A 24,128-nucleotide genomic window follows, 5' to 3' on the forward strand; every position below is an offset into this window, starting at 1 on the left:
CTCACCTTTTCTTCTCCAGACAAGCCTTTTTCCAGATGCCCCAAACAATCGGAAAGAGGCTTCATTGGAGAATATGACTTTGCCCCAGTCCTCAGCAGTCCATTCGCCATACTTTTTGCAGAAGATCAATCTGTCCCTGATGGTTTTTTTTGGAGAGAAGTGGCTTCTTTGCTGCCCTTCTTGACACCAGGCCATCTTCCAAAAGTCTTGGCCTCACTGTGCGTCAGATGCGCTCACACCTGCCTGCTGCCATTCCTGAGCAAGCTCTGCACTGGTGGCACTCCGATCCCGCAGCTGAATCCTCTTTAGGAGACCATCCTGGCGCTTGCTGGACTTTCTTGGATGCCCTGAAGCCTTCTTAACAATGCAGTGGAAAGTTTTTTCGGGATTAAGTTAATTTTCATTTTCAAAGAAGGACTATGCAATTCATCTGATCACTCTTCATAACATTCTGGAGTATAAGCAAATTGCTATTATAAAAACTTAAGCAGCAACCTCTCCAATTTCTAATATTTATGTAATTCTCAAAATGTTTGGCCACGACTGTATGCAGGTGTACACCATAAAAAAAAAAAGAATCTTCTCATTAGAACCATTGTTAGAACCAGAGTTTTATTTTTAAGTGACTCTAAAATTTCCAGAATTTTTTTATTTATTCTCTGGTTCTGTAGAAAAACATCATGTGCTGGTGGTTCAATAACTCTGAACCTAAATTAACCTTTAAGAACTTTGTTTTACCTTCAAATGTTCAAATAGTAACTCAAGAACCAAAAATGTTGCCAAAAACGGTTCTTTAGAAGCTGAAGGTTCTACACTTTTAAAAAGTAACGGTTCTTTATTAGCATCTGGTTCCATGAAAAACCTTTAAAGGATTAGTTCACTTAAAGAATAACATCCTGATGATTACTCACCCCATGCCATCCAAGATGTTCATGTCTTTCTTTTTTCAGTCGAAAAGAAATGAAGGTTTTTGAGGAAAACATTCCAGGGTTTTTCTCCAATGGGGATCAGCAGGTTGAAGGTCCAAATTGCAGTTTCAATGCAGCTTCAATGAGTTCCAAAGAATCCCAGTTGAGGAATAAGGGTCTTATCTAGTGAAACAGTCGGTCATTTAAAAAAACAAAACAATTTATGGACATTTTAACCACAAATGCTCATCTTGCACTAACTCAACTTCACGCATTACGTGATCACAGTGGAAAGGTCATGCATGGTTAAATCTTCATTGGTGTACTTAGGTTCCAAAAGGTAGGGTATGGCGAAAAACTCACACTTTCTCCTCCAACTTCAAAATCATCTGACATCTTTTTTTTTTCTGTAAAGGGCATTTGACTTTCTTTGTATGTTCGCTTTGTAAACACTGGGTCGGTACAGGTACTTCCGCCTACGTCACGCTTGACCTTTTAAACATGAAAGTCGAGCTAGTGCAAGACGAACCTTTGTGGTTAAAAAGTATATACGTTTTTTTTTTTTTTTTAAGAAAATAGCCAATCGTTTTGCAAGGCAAGAGTCTTATTCCTCGGCTGGGATTGGGTAGAGCCCTTTGAAGCTGCATTGAAACTGCAGTTTGAACCTTCAACCCGTTGATCCACATTAAAGTCCACTATATGGAGAAAAATCCTGAAATGTTTTCCTCAGAAACCTTAATTTCTGTTCGACTTAAGAAAGAAAGACACGAACATCTTGGATGACACAGAACAGTATTTTTATTTTTTAATTTCAACTTTTTATTCTCAGGTTCTTTAGAAAACATCATGTGCTGGTGCTTTAAATAACTCTAAATTCAAAACATTGATCAGAAGAACCTGTAAATGAACTTTTTATACCTTCAAAGCTCTACACTCCTAAAAGGTGCTTTAAAAGGTTCTTCACAGCAATGCCATGGAGGAACCATTTTTGGTTCCACAAACAACCATTCAGTCAAAGACTTAGAGAACCATTTCTTTCTCAACTTTGTATTACATTGAAGAACCTTCTTTTGCCACAAAGAACCTTTTGTGAAACAAAAAGGTTCTTTAGATGTTAAAGCTTCTTTATGGAACCATTTAGACAAAGAGGTTCTTCTATGGCATCGTGAAGCACCTTTATTTTTAAGAGTATATATAGTAACCAAAAATGTTGCCAAAAATGCTTCTTTAGAAGCTGAAGGTTCTACACTTTTAAAAAATAAAGGTTCCTTATTAGAATCTATGGTTCCATCAATGGTTCTTCTATGGCATCACAGCAAAACCCCCCTTTGGAACCTTAATATGCAGAATTCTCTGAAGAACCCTTCTTTCTGAGAGCGTCGCCTTGATTGACAGACACCGCTGCGGCACACAACGCCAGTTCTACCCTGACTTGCATTCCAGCGGTTTTGTTTGGTGAGAGAGACAAAGAGGAGCGAGAGAGATGAACATTAAGATGGTCAGTTCTGCGGTGACCCCTCGTCATTCAGCACCCTGAGGTCACTCGTCGCTCTAAATGGGGTTATTAAATGGCTGAACAAACACACTCCTCCTCTCGGTTTCCTCTGTTTTTCTTTCTCTCTGTGTTCTCCGTTTCACAGCCCTGTCACGGCCTGTCTTCAAACGCCCAGCTCTCTCGCTCTTCAGCCCTCTTTTCTTCGCTCGTCTTCTCGCCTTTGAGGGGGGCATGTTTTTGTTTGCGTAAGATTTCTTTGAGATTGCTGTGAAATCGGCACTGTTTCGTGAAGTCTCTAAGTGTTTTGTGATGGTTTGTGAGGACTTGAAACTTCTGAGGTCTTGCCTTTAAAAAAAATGCTGTTAAGGTTTGGTCACATTAGCAAAATTTCACAAAAAAGGTCTGTTGTCTTTTATCAGTGGTGTAGTAATGTATGAAACACAGCTTACAAAGTAAAATATATTTAGTTAAATTTTATAAAGCAAATATTCCAGGTCCAGCAAATATTCTAGTCATATTTATGTATATAAATAAACAGTAAGTAAATATATAAATATAAAATAAATATAAAAATAAAAAAACTATATATATATTATTATATGCAATATACATTATAATGATATAATATTATGTAAATATAATTAAAAAAAAATAATATTACTAAATATTGTCTTGTCCATTAAAAACTAGAACAGTAAGAAATAATAAGCAAATATAGTTATTTTTATTGTCATATTGTTGCATGCAAATAAAATGGTAATAATTAAGTGTTATATATAAATATAATATTACTAAATAAAAACAAGTATTTATTTTGTTTATTTTTTTAACATTATCTTTATTAAGTTTTCTACATTTTTTGTGTATTATATTTTATGTATTATATTTGATATGTGTTATGCCTCTAGTTGGGAACAAAACCCATTTTAAGATATTTTAATATTATTAAATATGAAATATTTGCTTTGGGAAACTATTTTTAAAGGCACTTTATAAAAGAATGTTTATTATTATTTATATTGTTATTATTATTATATTACATAACAATGAACATTATTTCTTGTCCTCATTAAAAAAGAGAAATAATAGTAATGATAAGCAGATATTTATTTTTTATTGTCATATTTGTTAATTCAAATAAAAATATAATATTCAATACATTTAAATATATTTAAGTTTTTTAAATATTAAATATGTCGCTTTTAGAAGTGACTTTTAAAGGTGCTTTATAAAATAAATGTTGTTATTATTATTATTATTAAATATTACATAAAAATTAGCATTCTGTCTTGTCCTCATTAAAAAAATATAAATAATAGCGATGATAAGCAAATATTTATTTTTGTTGTCATATTGGTGCATGTAAATAAAAATTGAATATTAAATATTATATTTAAACATAATATTATCCAATAATAAGTGTGGCTTTGAGATGCTATTTTTAAAGGCACTTAAAATAAACATTAGTATTATTATTAAATATTGCATTTAAAAAAACATTACATTCAGTCTTGTAGCAATGATAAGCTAATTATATAAAATAAATGTTATTATTACTATTATTATTAAATATTACATAAAATGAACGTTCTGTTTTGCCCTTATTATGAAAATTGAAATAATAGCAATAAAAAGCAAATATTTGTTTTTATTTTAAATAAATGGTGCATGTAAATAAAAATGTAATATTTAATATTATATATATAAATATGTTTAAAATTATTCAAAAATAAATGTCACTTTGAGAGGCGCTTTATAAAAAAATATATTTATTATTATTAAATATTACATAAAAATGTACATTCTGAAAAAAGGAAAATAATAGCAATGATAAGTAAATTTATTTTAAATTTTATATTTAAATATATTTAATCTTATTAAATATTAAATGTCGCTTTGAGAAGCGACATTTAAAGGCCCTTTATAAAATAAATGTTATTATTATTATTATTATTATTAGTAGTATTATTATTAAATATTACATAAAAATAACCATTCTGTCTTTTTCTCATTAAAAAAAGAGAAATAATGGCAATAATCAGAAAATATTTATTTTTATTATCATATTGGTGCATGTAAATAAAATGTAACAATTAATAAATGTTATTATTATATAACTACAGTCAATATTATTAAATACATTTTTTTTAAAAAGGTCTTGTATATGTTTATGTATTATATTACAATGTCCTAAAAGGCTAAGGTGCTAAGATAGACACACACATACACACTTTTTTTTTCTTAGTTGAAGCATGCAATGTTGAATTTTTTTCCCTCACTTGCGGCTCATGTTACGACTGAAGCAGGTGGACGTCTGCCCGGGCGTGAGGATGTCTTAGCCAGCCTGATAAAGTGACCATTAGTCTGGGGCATGCAGACAGGCCGGCCCCAACACACAAACACACACCTCAGTCACACACAAGCGGCCCCTTTTAACTGTTTAAACGTTAACGCTATTATGAGCTCTGATCTGATATGATGGCCCGCTACTGTCCTACACTGGGATGAAGGAAAATGCACTGTGATGGGATGATGGGAGATGATAAATGACAGAGCGTGCAAACAGTGAAGGGCAGAGGCGTTTGTTATTGTTTGCAGCTGGAGGATGGAGCGCCGCTGCATGAGTCTAGAGGGTTTAAGTGTGGTCGTGTTCGTGTGTGGTACACGCATGTGATGGATGCTGGAAGGTGGGAAGGGTTTCTGGAATGTGGTGGGTATTGAATGATGGCTTTGGCGGTTTCATTTCTCACAGCCATGGCTTCAATAGTCCACAAGCAACAGAAGCTCTTCTAGGTCGAGATGCAGTCCTCACATTCTGCAGGAAGTTCACGATAAGCCTTGGTGTCTTTCTGATTAGTCGGTTTATTTATAAAAGCATTAGTCTGAGCCTCTGGTGGCACACCCACTGGTCGCTCAAGGACCACCGGATGCTCACTGAAAAAACTAAAAAAGCAAAGCTTTCTTAAAATGGTCTCTAAAAATATCTGTCTGACTCCTTGTTACTTTTGGATAGATGGAAAGTCTACAACTTTCATTATAACTTGTCCCTATTATAGTGAGTCTTTTTCTTGCTTAAGACACATAATCCTATGAATAAACTTAAATGTTAATCAAATGGATAATCAAATCATTAATTAAAATTGAATCAAATTTTGTTGTGAATCAGATTAAATCAAATCAGTCTGAATCTGAAAAAAATGTCCCTGATGCAAACCTCGTTGTGAATCAAATTGAATCAAACCATTCTGAATCTGCAAAAATTGTTCCTATAGCAACCTTCATTGTGAATCGAATTTAAATCAAATCAGTCTGAATCTGCAGAAATTGTTCCTGAATCAAATCTCATTGCCAGTCGGATCTAATAAAATAATTTTGAATCTGCAGTAATTGTTCCTGAAGCAAACCTCATTGTGAATCGAATTGAATCAAAACATTCTGAATCTTCAAAAATTATTCCTGAAGCAAACCTCATTGTGAATCTGATTGAATCAAATCATTCTGAATCTGAAAAATGTCCCTGAAGCAAACATCATTGTGAATCGAATTGAATCAAAACATTCTGAATCTGCAAAAATTGTTCCTATAGCAACCTTCATTGTGAATCGAATTTAAATCAAATCAGTCTGAATCTGCAGAAATTGTTCCTGAATCAAATCTCATTGCCAGTCGGATTGAATAAAATCATTTTGAATCTGCAGTAATTGTTTCTGAAGCAAACCTCATTGTGAATTGAATTGAATCAAATCATTCTGAATCAGAAAAAAATGTCCCTGAAGCAAACCTCTTTGTGAATCGAATTGAATCAAAACATTCTGAATCTGCAAAAATTGTTCCTGTAGCAACCTTCATTGTGAATCGGATTGAATCAAAACATTCTGAATCGGCAAAAAATGTTCCTGTAGCAACCTTCATTGTGAATCGAATTTAAATCAAATCAGTCTGAATCTGCAGAAATTGTTCCTGAATCAAATCTCATTGCCAGTCGGATTGAATAAAATAATATTGAATCTGCAGTAATTGTTCCTGAAGCAAACCTCATTGTGAATATGATTGAATCAAATCATTCTGAATCTGCAAAAATTGTTCCTGTAGCAACCTTCATTGTGAATCGGATTGAATTGAATTGTTTTATATCTGCAAAAAAATATTCCTGAAGCAAACCTCATTGTGAATCAGATTGAATCAGATCTCATTGTGAATCGGTTTGAATGCAATCATTTTGAATCTGCAAAAGGTATTCCTGAATTAAACCTTATTGTCAATCGAATTGAATCAAATCAGCCTGCAAAAATTGTTCCTGAATCACATCTCATTGTGAATTGGATTGAATCAAATAATTTTGAATCTGCAGAAATTGTTCCTGAATCAAGTATCAGGGTGAATTGGATTGAATCAAACCATTCTGAATCTGCGAAAATTGTTCTTGAATCAAGCCTCATTGTGAATTGGATTGAATCAAAACATTCTGAATCTGCAAAAAATGTTCCTGAATCAAATTTTATTGTGAATCAGATTGAATCAAATCGTTCTGAATCTGCAGAAATTGTTCCTGAACTAAACCTCATTGTGAATTGGATTGAATCAAATCATTTTTAATCTGCAAAAATTATTCCTGAATCAAACCTTATTGTAAATCAGATATAATCAAATTGTTCTGAATCTGCAGAAATTATTCCTGAATTAAACCTCATTGTAAATCGGATTTAATCAAAACTTCCTGAATCTGCAAAAACTTTTCCTGAAGCAAACTTCATTGTGAATCGAATTTAAATCAAATCAGTCTGAATCTGCAGAAATTGTTCCTGAATCAAATCTCATTGCCAGTCGGATCTAATAAAATAATTTTGAATCTGCAGTAATTGTTCCTGAAGCAAACCTCATTGTGAATCGAATTGAATCAAAACATTCTGAATCTTCAAAAATTATTCCTGAAGCAAACCTCATTGTCAATCTGATTGAATCAATCAAAGGCTAACGGACTACTGGTCAGACATTTTTAGAACACTTTCGCAGGCCCTCAACACCACCATTGCCCCTAATGTACTGACTGTTCTGTTTGGACTTCCCCCAGCTACAAATCGCTGTGTCATAGCCTTTACCACTTTGTTAGCTAGGCGTGCAATCCTCCTTAAATGGAAACATGCCTTTCCCCCATCACATGAGGATTGGATACGAGAGGTATTGCAATGCATCCAACTTGAAAAAATCATATACTCTTACAAAGGATCATTGAGATGCTTTTACAAAATATGGAGCCCTATACTGGGTACTATTGGGGAAGTAAATGTAACATCTGGACCATCTCTTTAGAGAATTAGTAGGGGATCATTTGACTAGACCTTAATTTTATTGTAATTTGTTTATTTATTTGTTTATTTTGTATGTGGGTTGCGGGTGGGGGGCTTGTTGTTTATTTTGTTTGTTTCTTGTTTCTTCACGTATCGGACACCCTGTTTCATTTTGTAACTGAGGTAATACACTCTGTATGTCTGCAAATTAAAAAATAAAATAATTAAAAAAGAAATTATTCCTGAATCAAACCTCACTGTGAATTGGATTGAATTTAAATAATTCTGAATCTGCAGAAATTGTTCCTGAATTAAAGCTCATTGTAAATCAGATTTTGTCGAACTGTTCTAAATCTGCAAAATCATTCTTGAGTCAAAAGTTAATTGTGAATTGGACTTAATCTATTAAACTCTTTCTGAATCAGCAGAAATCATTCCTGAATCAAGCATCATTGTGAATCAGGTTGAATCAAATTGTTCTGAATATGCAAAAAATATTTCTGAATCAAACCTCATTGTGAATCCGATTGAATCAAATTGTTTTGAATCAGCAAAAATCTTTCTAAATCAAATCTCATTCTGCAGCTAATTGAATCAAATTGTTTTAATTTTGCTAAAATCATTCCTGAGTCAAATCTTATTGTGAATCAGATTGAGTCAAATTGTTATGAATCTGCAAAATCATTCCTAAATTGAAAACCGTAAACTGAATCCATTCACTCTCTACCCAAAGATGTACTCCCTCTAGTAACATTGTTATTATTATTATTATTCTCAACCTTTGAACCCTGAGTTCAATGGTTGATGTTGATATTTAGCTGTTCATGTCCCTTAAGAGCCAAAAAGGAAAATCAAATTGAAAGTTTTTGTCTTCCTTAACGTTAAACTCTTGTGTCTTACAGAATCCCTTGATAAGTGGGAGAGGTTGACTGTGGCCGATGCCCTGGAGCCTGTGCAGTCTGAAGATGGAGAGAAGATCGTAGTGCAGGGAGAACCTGGAGATGATTTCTTCATTATAACAGAGGTAAATGACTCTATGCTTGTTCATTACAGTTAGTGAAGAACAATCCCACTAATTTGGTATCCACAATAACAGTCTTTTAAGTACTTGTTCCTCCAAGCCGACTAGAGGAGAATGGCTCTCCTTGGTTCCTCTCAAGGTTCCTTGGGGATTTTGGTATTGACACTTTCTGAAGGTTCAAGTTTAAAGGGGAAAGCAGTATTTTAACTTTTATTACAAAACAATCTGACATAGGTGTCTGTTGACCAAAGGAATTTTGAACCGAATTCTGTACGAATATTGAATTATAACATTGTGAGGTAGTTTTTGCGATAGAGTCCTACTATATGTTGAACCTATTGTGCACGTAAGTTTATTTCTCTTTGTTTTTTTTTTCTATCCCCTATTGCATTAGCTGACACTCTCGCTTTGTGCTTTCAACACCAAAGAGCACATTTACATTTCTGAAAGCCCTGGTGGTGCTGATTCAGCATTCTTCTTATTCTCTGCCAGATCTTTGAACAGTATTTTGATTAACTCCACATTTATGAAGATGTTGTGAAGTCTGGAGGGGGCTCTTATCCCGTTCGTGTCTGTTCTCATATTTTCAGCGCCTCTCTTTTTTCTTTCTCATTTTCTCCTCCGTGAAGGTTGGAGTACTAATATAATCAGGCTGTTGAGTGAAGTAGAGCTCAAAACCTTCATTTGGCTGCCTCATGTTCCCAACTTGTTCTGCCATGAATCCACCTGCTTATTGCTTGCTTATTAATGGTGATTCCTAAGGCAAGACTTTCATTTTTGCTCAGGTTAGTGATTTGAGCAAACCTCTAATACTAACTATTAAAGTTTGTAACTCATCCTGAACCACTTTTGTGCCACAGTCATGAATGATTCCCCTAATAACAAGGCTTGTTGAGGAGATATAGTGGATTTATGATTTATTTCTGGCAGACAAAAATCCCATTGAAGGAGAATTTAGATTTTTGGATTGGCCTGCTCATAAGTTTGATAAAACATTCCTGATGTTGAGTAGCCAAACATCACACAGGTGCATTTGAGATTGATGGTATTCAGGTAACGTCATGTGCATTTGGAAAAGGCTTTGCAAGAATTCTTCCTTTGGGGAATGTTATGAGTCTGAGATTGATGAGCCATATGAAGTAAATCTGGGACAACACAGGTTTGTAGCAGAAAGGTTAGTTCTTAGTTGATGAACAATGGAAGGAGACACTCGCCAGTGTTGAGTCTGTGTGAGTGTGACTGACTGAGAATGTAGGAAACCTGCTGCTGTGTCCAGATGTCTGTGTGTGTGTGTGTGTGGCTTGAGACAGACAGACAAACACATAGAAGCACTTGCAAATCTGGTTTCCAAAGGAAATGTCTTTAGTAAGTGGACAGAATGTAATGCATTTTATTCCATTTGCTCAGTTCTATTGTGGTCTTATCTAAATTAATTTTTTTGAGAAAAAAAACATTCTAGGATTTTTCTCCATATAGTGGACTTCAGTGGAGATCAGTAGGTTGAAGGGCCAGATCTGGGGAAGGGTACAGAATTTCTGCAGCATTGAATGTCCAAATGAGCACAATTAAGTAGTTTGGAACCACCAGGACTCTTCCTAAAAGGGCCTTAGCCAGAGAGGTGACCAACCTGATGGTCACTCTGTTAGAGCTCCAGTGTTTCTTTGTGAAGAGAGAAGAACCTTCCGGAAAAACAACCATCTCTGCAGCACTCCACCAATCAGGCCTGTATGGTAGAGTGGCAAGATGGAAGTCATTCCTCAGTAAAAGGCACATGACAGCCCGTCTGGAGTTTGCCAAAAGGCACCTGACTCTCGGACCTTGAGAAACAAAGATTGAACTCTTTGGCCTGAATTCCAACCATAATGTCTGGAAGAAACCAGGCACCGCTCATCACCTGGCCAATACCAGCTCTACAGTGAAGCATGGTGGTGGCAGCATCATGCTGTGGGGATGTTTTTTAGTGGCAGGGACTGGGAGACTAGTTAGAATCGAGGTAAAGATGAATGAAATGCAATGTACAGAGACATCTTTGATGAAAACCTGCTCCAGAGTGCTTTGGACCTCAGACAGAAGCGTCAGTTTTTCTTTCAACAGGACAATGAACCTAAGCAAACAGCCAAGATAACAAAGGAGTAGCTACACACAGTGGCCCAGCCAGAGCCCGGACTTGATCCCAATTGATCATCTCTGGAGAGATCTGAAAATGGCTGTCCACTATATGGAGAAAAATCCTGGAATGTTTTTCTCAAAAAACTTCTTTTTCGGCTGAAGAAAGAAAGACATGAACATCTTGGATGACATGGGAGTGAGTAAATCATCAGGAAATTTTTATTTTGAAAGTGAACTAATCTTTCAAATGCAGATTGAACTGCAACAAGCTCAGTTGTAGAAAGTCCATCCAAGATGGCAGATAATCCAAGAGACATAAATTATGAACATGATTTAGTTAGAAAGAAGCAGACAGCAAGGCAGCTTACTAGGCTTTGGAACGAAACCATACTGTGATGAATCGAAAAACATGTCAGTTTCAAACTGCAAGATACAAACTTTGTGTCAATATGTGTCTTGTGATCCTCCTATTTAGTGTGTCATTAGATGTGGGTGTGTGTTTATGAATGAAAGTCCTAACCACAAAAGTGAAAGCGGTGAAAAAGATAAAAGGCAGAAGACAAACAAGAAGCAGAAAGCATGAACTATGAGACCAGAGCTGGACAATGACACCCACACAGCTTTGCCTTCCCAAGGCCATGTCAGTGTCTGTAAAGCGCTCCCTGGTTCCCTCGCTCAGGTCTGGAGTCTGGGCCTGACCCTGTGTGAAAGTCTGCAGCCTACATTCCATCACTGAACCGCTGGCCACCCCGCGCTGGGAATCAGGCAGAGACGGAGGAAGAGAGAGAGACAAACAAGCAGTAAGACAGAGCTGTGTCTCATGCTGCAGTCTTCTTCATTTATTTTTATCTGTCTCTCTGCCCTGCTCTTCCCTGACCCAGATGAACACAAGATGAGAGAAATGCAAACTAGAGCAGGACAAGCAGAATTAAAGAAAGTACAGCACACAAATAAACGGGTCCTATTATCCTTCTTTACTTTTTGAAATTTAGTCAGTGTGTGGGTGCGTATATTTGGGCATAAAAAACATCTACAAAGTTACACTCCAAAGGGAGATATTTAGTTTTTTTTTTTTTTGTTTTTTTTTTTTTTGATGGTATAAATGTAAGCATTGACTAAAGTGGCCATGGACTGCTCCGGTCGCCTTGTTGGAGCCGCGCCGTTGACGTGTGCAGAATAGAGGGTCAAAACACAATGCATTGACTAGAGTGACGATCATCGGTTGCCGCGTTGAAGCCGCGCCATAGACGAGTGAAGAGATTTATTCATGATACTGTGTAGATAGCTTCACTAGCCTTATTATCGATCTCGCAGGCTGACAATAGGACCAACACTACTGTAGCGGATTATTTACTCACCCTCCATGAATCCTAGGTGTATATGACAAATGCAATCAAAGTTATATTAAAAATTATCCTGGCACTACCAAGCTTTAGAATGGCATAGGCTAGTGTTTCTCTCCATCAGTCCAAAACAAGTCCAAGTGCATCAATCCATTATAAAAAGTGCCTCAGAGGGGGGTCAATAAAAGCCTCCTGTAGTAAACCGATTTGTTTTTGTAAGAAAAATATCCATATTTAAAACATAAGAATCACTTTAATCTAGCTTGCGCTAACAGTTGTACACGGAAATTGCTGCTTTGGGAAGGGGCATGGCAGGACTGAAACGGCGTCTAAGCTGTTCCCCAATCGCATCGCAGTGGGACTCCTAACCAATCACAACACATTTTGTTTTCCAGAAGGTGGGCCTTCATCAAACCCAGAACTAATCGAGCCATTTGTGCCAGGCTGGGGAGAAACCTATTGCAGTCATGTAAATTATGTGAAAAAATAATGCATTTTCCGAACCACCAAGCTAGTGCACCCCCAAAACAAAATAAAGATTTTGTAAAAGAGCATAATAGGACCCCTTTAACAGAATAGCATTGAACAGACAGAATAAAAAGAATAGAACAGAGCAAACTGAATAATTTGAGTTTCCACAAAAATATGAAACAGCACAACTTTTCAACATTGATAATAATAAGAAATGTTTCTTGTGGAAATCAGCATATTAGAATGATTTCTGAAGGATCAAATGACGCTGAAGATTCAAACTTCAGCTTTGCATCACAGGAATGAATTATAATTTTCCACTCAGGCAGTGGTGGACGAAGTACACAAATCAAGTACTTGAGTAAAAGTACAGATACGTATAATAGAATATTACTCCAGTAAAAGTAAAAGTACTCCTTTTTCCATTTTACTTGAGTGAAAGTACAAAAGTACTACATTTTTTGTGTACTTAAGTAAAAAAGTACTGACATATTTTGCAATTTTATAAAGGCTATAAATTTATATTAGCATATATATTTTTTATAATCCTACTATAAGCCTTGGTTTTTCCCAAAATAACCACTAGCCTATATGGAGTCAAGATAGATTTTTGTTGTTGATAGATATGGTCTACGTTGACAATGTTCACTGTGAAGCTTACATTGCATTGTAACGTTACCTGAGAGAAAACTGATTTGACCATCTCATTTTCACCAGTAAGAAAAGTGTTTTAAAGCTTGTTATTTTGCGGAACGGCACAGTTATAAATGATATGAGAATAAGGCCTGAAGTTAGGAAGAAAAATGTAATTATATTTTCATAATATTTTTCTTTTTTCTCAAACATTGTCTGTGGTGTAAAAACACCCCTGGCCAAATGTCCCCAGAGGGCATCACTTCACACTTTGATAATTACTGTAGTTACCATCTGAACATCACATATTTTCTTTTCCCTCAGATGTAATCTGTCTAGGTGGTTGATTATAAATATTTGGACTTCATATCTGAAAATTACCTCAACTTAGCACCAGCAAGCTTGTTAGCTAGACAGTTAGCATCAGCTAACAATATTTACTTATTTTCAGTATGGTTATGAATAAACATTTATTTCTGTATACTAGGCTAGTTCATTCAAACAATATAAAAAAGTATACCGTTAATAAACAATATAAAAACAGACGTCACATAGGGCTAAATGCGTAGCATTTTAATAAAACTGTTGAGGTTACAGCAGCGAGGAATATGAACGTGTAACGTTATGAGTTATTTGATTTAATCTGTGTTATTTTAATGTTTCGTTTTTTTACCTAAAAAGAGACGATGTTGATGTGTCTGCATTTAATCATTTCAGCGGGCTTAAATACATCACCCTTTACAGCAGATTTAGTTCGCAAACAACTGACAATTGCAATAATTAATCCTAAAACTCGACATTATATCTTACTTTTCGCAGCATCAGTCGCGCGCGCTCACAATCTCCCGGTTCTTATTTGTGAATTCAGATGACTGGAGACTCGCTCTAAACGGCTCATTTGAATCAGTGAGTTTGAACAGCTGCAATTGGATCAGTCCAATTCGTGAATGAATCGCTTGTGGCGATTTGCGAACCGATTGAAAAGAATCAGTTTGTTCATTAATCAGACACTGCTTCTGCGTCTCGGAGCACGTAATATATTATAAGGAGTAACGACATGTTTTATTAAATGTAGTGGAGTAAAAAGTACGATATTATGCTTTGGAATGTAGTGAAGTAAAAGTAAAAGTTACTCAAAATAAAACTACTCCAGTAAAGTACAGATACTTGAAAAATGTACTTAAGTACAGTAACGAATTACAACTACTTCGTTACTGTCCACCACTGCACTCAGGCCAAAATGGTGATGTAAGGGCAGGTCATATTCATACAGAACAATTATTAGTTCAACCTGAGGCTACATGTATGGCTTTGATTAATTATAGATTGTCTGTAGCATTCTGTTTAAATGGTCAAATTGTCTTGCAGTACTTTTGAATAACATTAATGTACAAAAGACCTAACCCTGTGAGAAAATGTGAAAACAAGTCAGAACATTGAATTTTTAATGTTCCAGGGCTGGCTTTCATCTTATTCCGATTTGAATGTGCCTATAATTATGTGGTACATAATGACAGAGTCCACTTTTTTTTTCTTTAAAAAAGCTTTTCAGCTAGGTTTTAAGCTTTGAATGTTTCGGTGTGACCCCAGCGGATCAGCGTTCTGGTATGTGCCGGTTCTTGGCTGGGGACGTGCTCTCCAGAGGTATGACATCATGGGGATGCCCTGGAGCTGTTGGTTTTGCATTGCTATCATATTATAAGTCTCACAATGGGCAACTAATTGTTTCGGCATCTGTGGGAAAACCTATTTAACATACATTCCCCTTAAAAAACATTGGCGGAGAGAATAAACTAACACAAACACCCAAAAGCAAACAAATCAGCAGAAGTATAGCACAGAGATCTCTAATTGGCCCGCTGCTCTCACATGATTAAGACAGTCTGACAGCAGCTGTATGGGTAATAAACCATATCACGAATCATCACATTTAACACGGTCCAAATTAAAATGATGGAACGTTATACATGGTGAAATCACTTTATGTGTGACTCATCAAATCATAGTTGCTCCGTGACTCAATCTAACAAGCAACAAATGTGTGAAATTGATAAATGTAATAGAAAAAAAATATTAAATTAATAAAAATGAAATCAAAATGTAATTATGATATAAAATTATACAAATATTGTTACAATTAAAAATAAAATAAACTTTAATTGAAATACACCTTTTATTTCTGTAACTTCTCTAATACATTTGATTACTGCCTTACATTCTGGTCAAAAGAGGGAATCTTACTTGGCAGCGTAATTATACTAATCAGTAATTTGTAACTTGCAAGATAAGTAGTGTTTGTGTGTTTTGTGTGAACGAGTGTGAGAAAATAAAATGTTAAAGATAGTTCTGCCTGCTTCATCCCATGAAAGTGTAAAAAATATGCATACCTAACATGCACACATCAATGCAGGAGAAGATTTATTAGTATTTTTGTGTCAAAGGCAAATTAGATGGCATGATTCTCCTAAAAGGGACTGAGACGTGGAGAGCCGGCCGCCTAGACGCCAGCAGTAGACTTTACTGAACGTGAGTAAACTGCAAGTTAACCACATTGCCATCCCAAACTATCTTTGGAGTCTTTGGTGCCCAATTGAGCTTGATGCCCTCAGGTGTAAATGGTAGCATGTATGCATGAGTTACCTTAGCTATATGCCTGACTGAACTGGAATGTTTGTGTTCTAGACTTTGAATAAGATGTTGGCAGCGTGTCTGATTCTTCATATTGGCAGTGAGGCAGTCCCACAGCTGTGGACCTCTGTAACATAATGCCTTTCCATCGGCAGATGTTCGTACAGTACTTGGAAGAGGCATGCATCCTGTGATTGAAGGAGACACAGCAGGCAGTAGGGTGTTTGGAGATCTGGCAGCTAGTCTTACAGCTAATATTACAGAGCTTCGTAAGATAGCAGTGAAATTGCATATAGTCTAGACCTGATTTTCACATTTTACTAAAGAAAATATGACTAGTGCTCAACCCTGGCAAAGTTATCTACATAGGTGGTTGCCACAGGTGGTTTTAGCACTCTGTTGTGGCTGCTAGAATGGTTGCCAGGGAGTTTCTATAAAAGTTCTAAAGTGTTTTAAGTAATTTTAGGAATTTATGTGGTTTCTGGGATGTTGCTATGCAATTTCAGAAGTGTCGTAAGTGATTTTACTGTCTTATGTGGTTGCTAGACTGTTATTAGTGGTTGCCAGGGTGTTGCTGTGCAGATTCTAAAGTGTTGTTTGTGGTTTTAGGAATGTATGTGGTTTTAGAAATTGATATGGTTTCTAGGATGTTATGGGTGGTTGCTAGGGTGTTATGCCATTTTTAATGTGCTCCAAGTAGTGTAACATCTTGTTATATTTTGCTATAATGTTATAGGAGGTTGCTAGGGTGTTACTATGCAAGTTCTAAAGTGCTCTAAGTGCTTTCAGGAATTTATGTTGTTTCTAGGGTGTTACTATGCAATTTATAAAGTGTTTAAGTTATTGTATCACCTTGTTATGTGGTTTGTAGAGTGTTATGGATGGTTGCTAGGGTGTTATGTCATTTCTAATGTGCTCCAAGTCGTTCTATCACCTTGTTGTGTGGTTGCTAGACTGTTGTTAGTGGTTGCCAGGGTGTTGCTATGCAGGTTCTAAAGTGTTTTAAGTGCTTTTAGGAATTTATGTGGTTTCTAGGGTGTTGCTATGCAATTTGTAAAGGATTTAAGTTGTTGCAGCAACTTGTTATATGGTTTGTAGTGTTATAGGTGGTTGCTGGGGTGTTGCTATGCATGTTCCAAAGTATTCTAAGTAGTTTTAGGAATTTATGTGGTTTCTAGGGTTTTGCTATGCAAGTTCCAAATTGTTATAAGTGGTTTTAGGGATTTATGTGGTATCTATAGTGTTGCTATGCAATTTCTAAAGTGGTTAGCACATTGTTATGCAGTTTCTAGTTATGGGTGGTTTCTAGAGTGTTGCTATGAAAGTGTTATAAGTCTTATGTGGTTGCTAGACTGTTATTAGTGGTTGCTATGGTGTTGCTATGCAAGTTCTAAAGTGTTTTTAGGAATTTATGTGGTATCTAGGGTGTCCCTATGCAGTTTCTAAAGTGTTCTAAATGGTTTTTCAAATATATGTGATTTCTAGGGTCTCGCTATGCAATTTCTAAAGCATTCTAAGTGATTTTTTGAATTTATGTGGTTTCCAGGGTGTCCCTATGCAGTTTCTAAAGTGTTCTAAATGGTTTTTCAAATATATGTGATTTCTAGGGTCTCGCTATGCAATTTCTAAAGCATTCTAAGTGGTTTTTCAAATTGATGTGGTTTCTAGGGTGTTGCTATGCAGTTTCTAAAGCATTCTAATAGGGCTGGACAATATATCGAACGATATTGTGAGGTGCGTTTAGTCAATGAAGCCGGTACTTTGATTAGTAGTATATCTCCATCACGTGCGTTCCGCTCAGGTTCCGCTGGAGCGGCAATTAATACACAGAGACGTAAATCTCTGACAAGCTACGCCATATCGAGCTTAATATTGCATTCGATACCGGCTTCATTGACTAAACGCGCCTCACAATATCGTTCCATATATTGTCCAGCCCTACATTCTAAATGGTTTTTCTATTGGTTTTTCTCGCTAATGTGACGAGTCGGCTGCCTCCCCCCTAATTATCATCACCACCCCGTCCCTTATTCGCCGCCCTTCACCAGGCTCCCGATGGGAGTGGGTGTGTGTGGGAGAGAGGAGGGGCGCAAAACATCCCGGGCTGGTGGTGTGTGATGAGGATTACCGGAATTGAATGAAGCCTCATCACCGTCGCTTACCTGGACCCTTCCCTACTGAACACTGCCCCTCCTTCACGGAACCCCCAGCACTTGAGGACACCAGATCCCCTGTTTAATTTGGACACTTTTTACCCCTTTGGACACTTGTTTTATTTTATTATGTTTAATAAAAGCCTCTCCGAGGCCTGACGCCACACCTACTGTGTCTGTCGTTTGCTCCTCCCGCCACACTATGCAATTTCTAAAGCTTTTTAAGTGTTTTTTTTTTCTTCGAATTTATGTGGTTTCTAGGGTGTTGCTAAGCAATTTCTAAAGTGTTCTAATTGATTTTTCAAATTTACGTGGTTTCTAGGGTGTTGCTATGCAGTTTCTAAAGCGTTCTAAATGGTTTTTCGAAATATGTGTGGTTTCTATGGTGTTGCTATGCAATTTCTAAAGCTTTCGAAGTGTTTTTTTTCTCGAATTTATGTGGTTTCTAGGGTGTTGCTAAGCAATTTCTAAAGTGTTCTAATTGATTTTTGGAATTTATGTGGTTTCTAGGGTGTCGCTATGCAGTTTCTAAAGCGTTCTAAATGCTTTTTCGAAATATGTGTGGTTTCTAGGGTGTTGCTATGCAATTTCCAAAGCGTTCTAAGTGTTTTATTTTTATTTTTGTGGTTTCTAGGGTGTTGCTATGCAGTTTCAAAGGGTTCTAAGTGGTTTTTCAAATTTATGTTGTTTCTAGGTTGTTGCTATGCAATCTCTAAAGCGTTTTAAGTGATTTTTAGAATTTATGTGGTGTCTAGGGTGTTGCTATGCAGTTTCTAAAGCGTTCTAAATGGTTTTTCGAAATATGTGTGGTTTCTAGGGTGTTGCTATGCAATTTCTAAAGCGTTTTAAGTGTTTTTTCAAATTGATGTGGTTTTTAGGCTGTTGCTATGCAATTTCTAAAGCGTTCTAAGTGGTTTTTTGAATTTTTGTGTTTTCTAGGGTGTTGCTATGCAGTTTCTAAAGCGTTATATAAGTTTTTTTTTTTCGAATTTATGTGGTGTCTAGGGTGTTGCTATGCAATTTCTAAAGCATTCTAAGTGGTTTTTCGAAGTGTTCTAAGTGGTTTTTATAATGTATGTGTTTTCTAGGGTGTTGCTATGCTGTTTATAACATGTTCTAAGAGGTTTTAACACTTTGTTAGAAGAACCCTTTAGCCTTATGATGCATAATTGTGTTTGATCACTGCAGCAGTGGAAGTTAACAGTGTTTACAGTGACACAAGTAATAATTCCAGGACCCAGCTTTGATGGACACTATCCTTGACCCTTCATTTTCATACTTGACCTGTGATTTTCAGGTCTTCCTAGCAGGATGTTGAGGTCAATGGGGTCAACTGTGTGCTGAAAGCTCCAAAGAGATCCAGTAGTGCTACAAGTGAGATACAGCCATGGGCAGCGGACAGTGATATGTTATTGACTACTTTGACAAGTGCTGGTTCAGTGTTCAGCACCGCTGTTTCAAATCATATGTCAGCGTCCACTAACAGTTTGAGTGTAGACAACAACTCTTGAGTGTAGAGAACAAACAGCTCAGGTCTGGCGTCCATCAAGTGTTAGGCCTCTTCTCACTGTACAGTATGTGTACTTTCTTAGTAAGAATTTGTATACTTTACTGTACATTGATTTCCACTAATAAGGATATTAAATCCAGTCAAAATTGGATATGCAAGTTAGTTGCTTCATTTTTGTATTAGATGTTAATGGAATAACTTTAACCGCTAGTGTTGCTATCTCCGATCTGGTTGTAACTGAGCTGTTGTTTGAAATCTACATGATAACGTGACTTAATCATAATGACATTTAAAAACTAGTCTACGTTTTTCCTTTCTTCATCTAAATTACGAATAGGATACAAATTGTTGCTGTTGACGTGCAAAGCTCTGAGTGACACAGCAAAAGAGTCTGTAGATGACCTCTTAACCTGCTACCGACCCCCACATTTGCTCAAAGGTACCAGTTTACTCAGTCTTGAGGCTCATGAAATAATCTGTATTTTTCTTGTCAACCCTGTTACTTTGGAATCTACTGCACTTTTTAAAAATGTTGTAGTTCAATTCAAATCAAGATTTTTTATTTATTTATTTAGACCAGAATTTTCTTCTCTTATATATATATATATATATATATATATATATATATATATATATATATATATATATATGTGTGTGTGTGTGTGTGTGTACCTGGTATTCATCACGTTGTGGGGACCAAATGTCCCCACAAGGATAGGAATACCAGTAGATTTTGACCTTGTGGGGACATTTCTCAGGTCCCCATGAGGAAACAGGCTTATAAATCATGCACAATGAGTTTTTTTGAGGAAGTAAAAGTGTGCACAATCTCCTGTGAGGGCTAGGTTTAGGTGTAGGGTAGGTGTAGGGCGATAGAAAGTACGGTTTGTACAGTATGAAAACCATTACGCCTATGGAATGTCCCCATAAAACATGTAAACCCAACGTGTGTGTGTGTGTGTGTGTGTGTGTGTGTGTGTGTGTGTGTGTGTGTGTGTGTGTGTGTGTGTGTGTGTGTGTGTGTGTGTGTGTGTGTAAAGGTTTTAACATAAGGACTTTATATTATTCTAATTATATATCAAGGAGATCCAATAGTGCTACCGGTTACAGCACTTGTTAGTAGATACTAATCTGTTATTGAATACTTTGACAGGTGCTATTTCAGTAATTCACCACACTAAACTAACACTGGTTTATAAATAGATAATATAAGACTTAATATAAGTCAAACTAAAATATATATATTTTAAATGTAATTTCATAATAATAATTTATTAATAATACATGGTTTTATGTTATTGCTTTTATTTTATTAATACTTATTATTATTAAATAATAATAGTATATGTATTAATACTACTACTACTGATGATAATAATAAATCTAATAATTATTCAGTATTGCTAAGTACTTATATTTATTTTTAAATCTTTAAGCACATTTGTTATATTTCTTTTATATTACTGATTTTTTAATAAAAATAATAAATAATATTAGGAATTAATTTTTACCAAATACTATTATATTAAATATAATTTTTTTTTCATGTAAGCACATTGAATTTCTCTTATGTTACTGAATATTTTCTCTCTCTCTCTCTCTCTCTCTCTCTCTCTCTCTATATATATATATATATATATATATATATATAACAACAAATAATTAAATAAATAAAATAATAAGAATTTTATTAAAATAAATAATAATTAATCACTAAATAAGTAATATGGAATTACTTTTAAATCTTTAAGCACATTTGTTTAATTTGAATAAATTGTATTACTGATTTCTCTGTGTTTGTTTGTGTGTTTCTTATTTTACATGTTTAATGTATTAGTTATAATAATAATAGTAATAGTAATAATGAATGTAATAGTTAATTTTTACCAAATACAATTATATTTAATTATTATTTTTTTAATGTAAGCACATTTAATTTAATTTAAATGATTAAATAAATGAATTAAAAATAACAAAAAATAATGAATGCATACGGTATTAATTTCTACCAAATATTTTGGTAAATGCTATTTTTTACAATAATAATAATAATAATAGATATTATTTTTTACCAAATGCTATTATAATTATTTTTTAATGTAAGCACATTTAATTTCTGTTATATTGCTGATTTTCCTTGGTTGTGTTTATATTTTTTAATTTTTATAAAAACAACACTAATAATAATAAACTATTAAATAATAAAAAAATAAGAATTGTATTATAATTAATAATAATTAATTATCAAATAAGTACTAACGAGAAATGATTATTATAAAAATATAAGTATTTATAATTGTATTTTACATTTTTTAAGCACATTTATTTAATTTCTCTTGTATAACAGATTTTTCTGTTTATACAATATTTGACCATTTTAATGTATTAATAATAATAAATTATTATTAAAAATATTTAATAATAATAATAGTAATAATAATAATGAATGTAATAGTTTTTTTTTTACCAAATACTGTTGTATTTAATTATTTTTTGTTACATGTAAGCACTGATTTTCCTTGATTTGTATTTACATTTTAATATAGTTATAGCAACAACAACAACAATAAATTTAATAATAATAATAGTAATAATAATAAAAATAATAATGTAATAATTATGAATTTTTACCGCATACTTTAACAACAACAATAAATTATTAAATAAAATAAAAATAAATAAAATAAAAAAAATATATATATATAGGTAAAAATGAATATTACAATAATTATTCTTTTTTTATTTATGTATTAATATATATATATATATTACTGATTACTGATAACACTAAATTATTAAATAAATAAATAAAAATGTATTTATTCAAATAAATAATAAGAAAAAAATACTGTTTTTTTTTTTTTATTTTTTTATTTTAATGTTTTACTTACATTTGCACCGCTTACATGATTCTAAATATTATTTTACTTTTTTTGCATACTTTTTGTATTGAATAACTGCTTTTGTGACTATGAATAGAAAAGCCCTGGCCTGTGAGCCTCCCTCCTTTTACTGTTGTATTGTGGGTAACGTATTTGTCCTTGATGTGACAAATGTGACAGAACATGTGTGTGTCCTTGTTTATCTTTCTAAATGAGTTTTTGCATTGCAGTGTGGGGCGCTGCATGCAGTGGATTTCTGTAATTGTTAAAAAATCTCAACACTGACAGGCCCAGGTGTGTGTGTGTGCGTCATTTTGACGTGTGTGTGTGTGTGTGTGTGTCTTGTGAGTCCCTGAAGCAGTATGCAGAGTTGTCTAAATCCTGTACACCTGCAGGCATATAAAGCAAAGAATCTCTCTTTCACTAATCCTTCTGACGCGTCTCAAACTCGACACCGTGAGCTAGGCTTTTCCGTCTCCTTTTTCTCCTCTTTTTGTAGTTTTCCTCCTCATTAAACCTGCATCTCGTTTTCTCTTTCTCCTCCCAGGGTACGGCATCTGTTCTGCAGCGCAGGTCCGATAATGAGGAATATGTTGAAGTGGGCCGCCTGGGTCCGTCTGACTACTTCGGTGAGTGAGAGCCTGCAGCGCTGTGCCAGAGTCTTGTAAATAAGAGAACAGAAGTGCCTGAGCCAGACAGGAAGAGTAGCTTTCCTAACAGGTGGCACTTCGTCATGTGCAGGGCTTGCAGAATGTAGATCTGTGTGCTTGTTTACCGTCTGTGCGGTTTACACTGCTGCACCACAGGCACACTGATCTTTAGCTTATCACACGAGGTAGTGAGTGCAGTAATATTTACATTTTATAGCCAGACACTGCTTTTCATAATGACTTTATCATTTCAAAGTGTTGCATTTATGTTATCAGCGTACAGCGTAGGTAGTGAGCTTTAACAGATGACTGCTTAAAGATGAAGTGAGGCATTCCTACAACCCTAGTGTCACCAAACAGAAATAGTGGCAGAAATAGTGATTGTTTTAAACAGGTTTACTAAACACTCCCTTATCTGCCATTGGTTGGCCAATGAGATAGTCCCGCCCCAAATTCATACCATTGGGTTGAGTCAGTGTAGTGTTAGGCTGCTCAAATGGCTTAATTATGTATTAGTCTCTACAATCATTTTGATGATGATTATTAATTTATTACAAAAATTACTACAAAATATTATAGTTATTTAAAAATAAAAATAAAAATTATATATTTTTTGCCATGTTTTAGTTAAAAAATGTATGTTTCATTTAAATCCCTAACACTATTTTAATTATTGTTTTACTTATATTTATAAGAATTTTAATGGTTATTATTATTACACTAATTACTGCTAAATATTATTAAAAGTTTAAATTTCTTATATTTTTTGCCATGTTTTATTTAAAAAAAAATTTATGTAGCACTTACATCCTTAACATTGTTCTAATTATTTTTTCTTGTATTTATAATAAATATGATTATGATAGTGGTGATGATTAATTTATGACACTATTTACTATTAAATAGTAAAAATTAGCTAAATATATTTTATTTATATTTAATTTATTTTGAAAATGTTTAATTTTCAAATATTATATTTAACTATTTTAGTTAAAAATCTTATAGATTTTTTTTGCCATATTTTACTTAAAAAATGT

At 34.5% G+C, this 24,128-nt stretch overlaps 1 protein-coding gene across 1 annotated transcript in view; it reads left to right on the forward strand.

Annotated features, from left to right (window-relative positions):
• Positions 1-23,078, forward strand: part of prkar1b (protein kinase, cAMP-dependent, regulatory, type I, beta) — a 119,174-nt gene extending 96,096 nt beyond the window's left edge. Inside the window, exons 9-10 of the mRNA XM_073849108.1 lie at positions 8,594-8,715; positions 22,989-23,078. Of these exons, the coding sequence (XP_073705209.1) occupies positions 8,594-8,715; positions 22,989-23,078 (212 nt within the window). The remainder of the gene's footprint in view (positions 1-8,593; positions 8,716-22,988) is intronic.
• The last annotated feature ends 1,050 nt before the right edge of the window (positions 23,079-24,128 follow it).

This window comes from Garra rufa, chromosome 1 (assembly GCF_049309525.1).
Source record: "Garra rufa chromosome 1, GarRuf1.0, whole genome shotgun sequence".
NCBI classification, from domain to species: domain Eukaryota; kingdom Metazoa; phylum Chordata; class Actinopteri; order Cypriniformes; family Cyprinidae; genus Garra; species Garra rufa.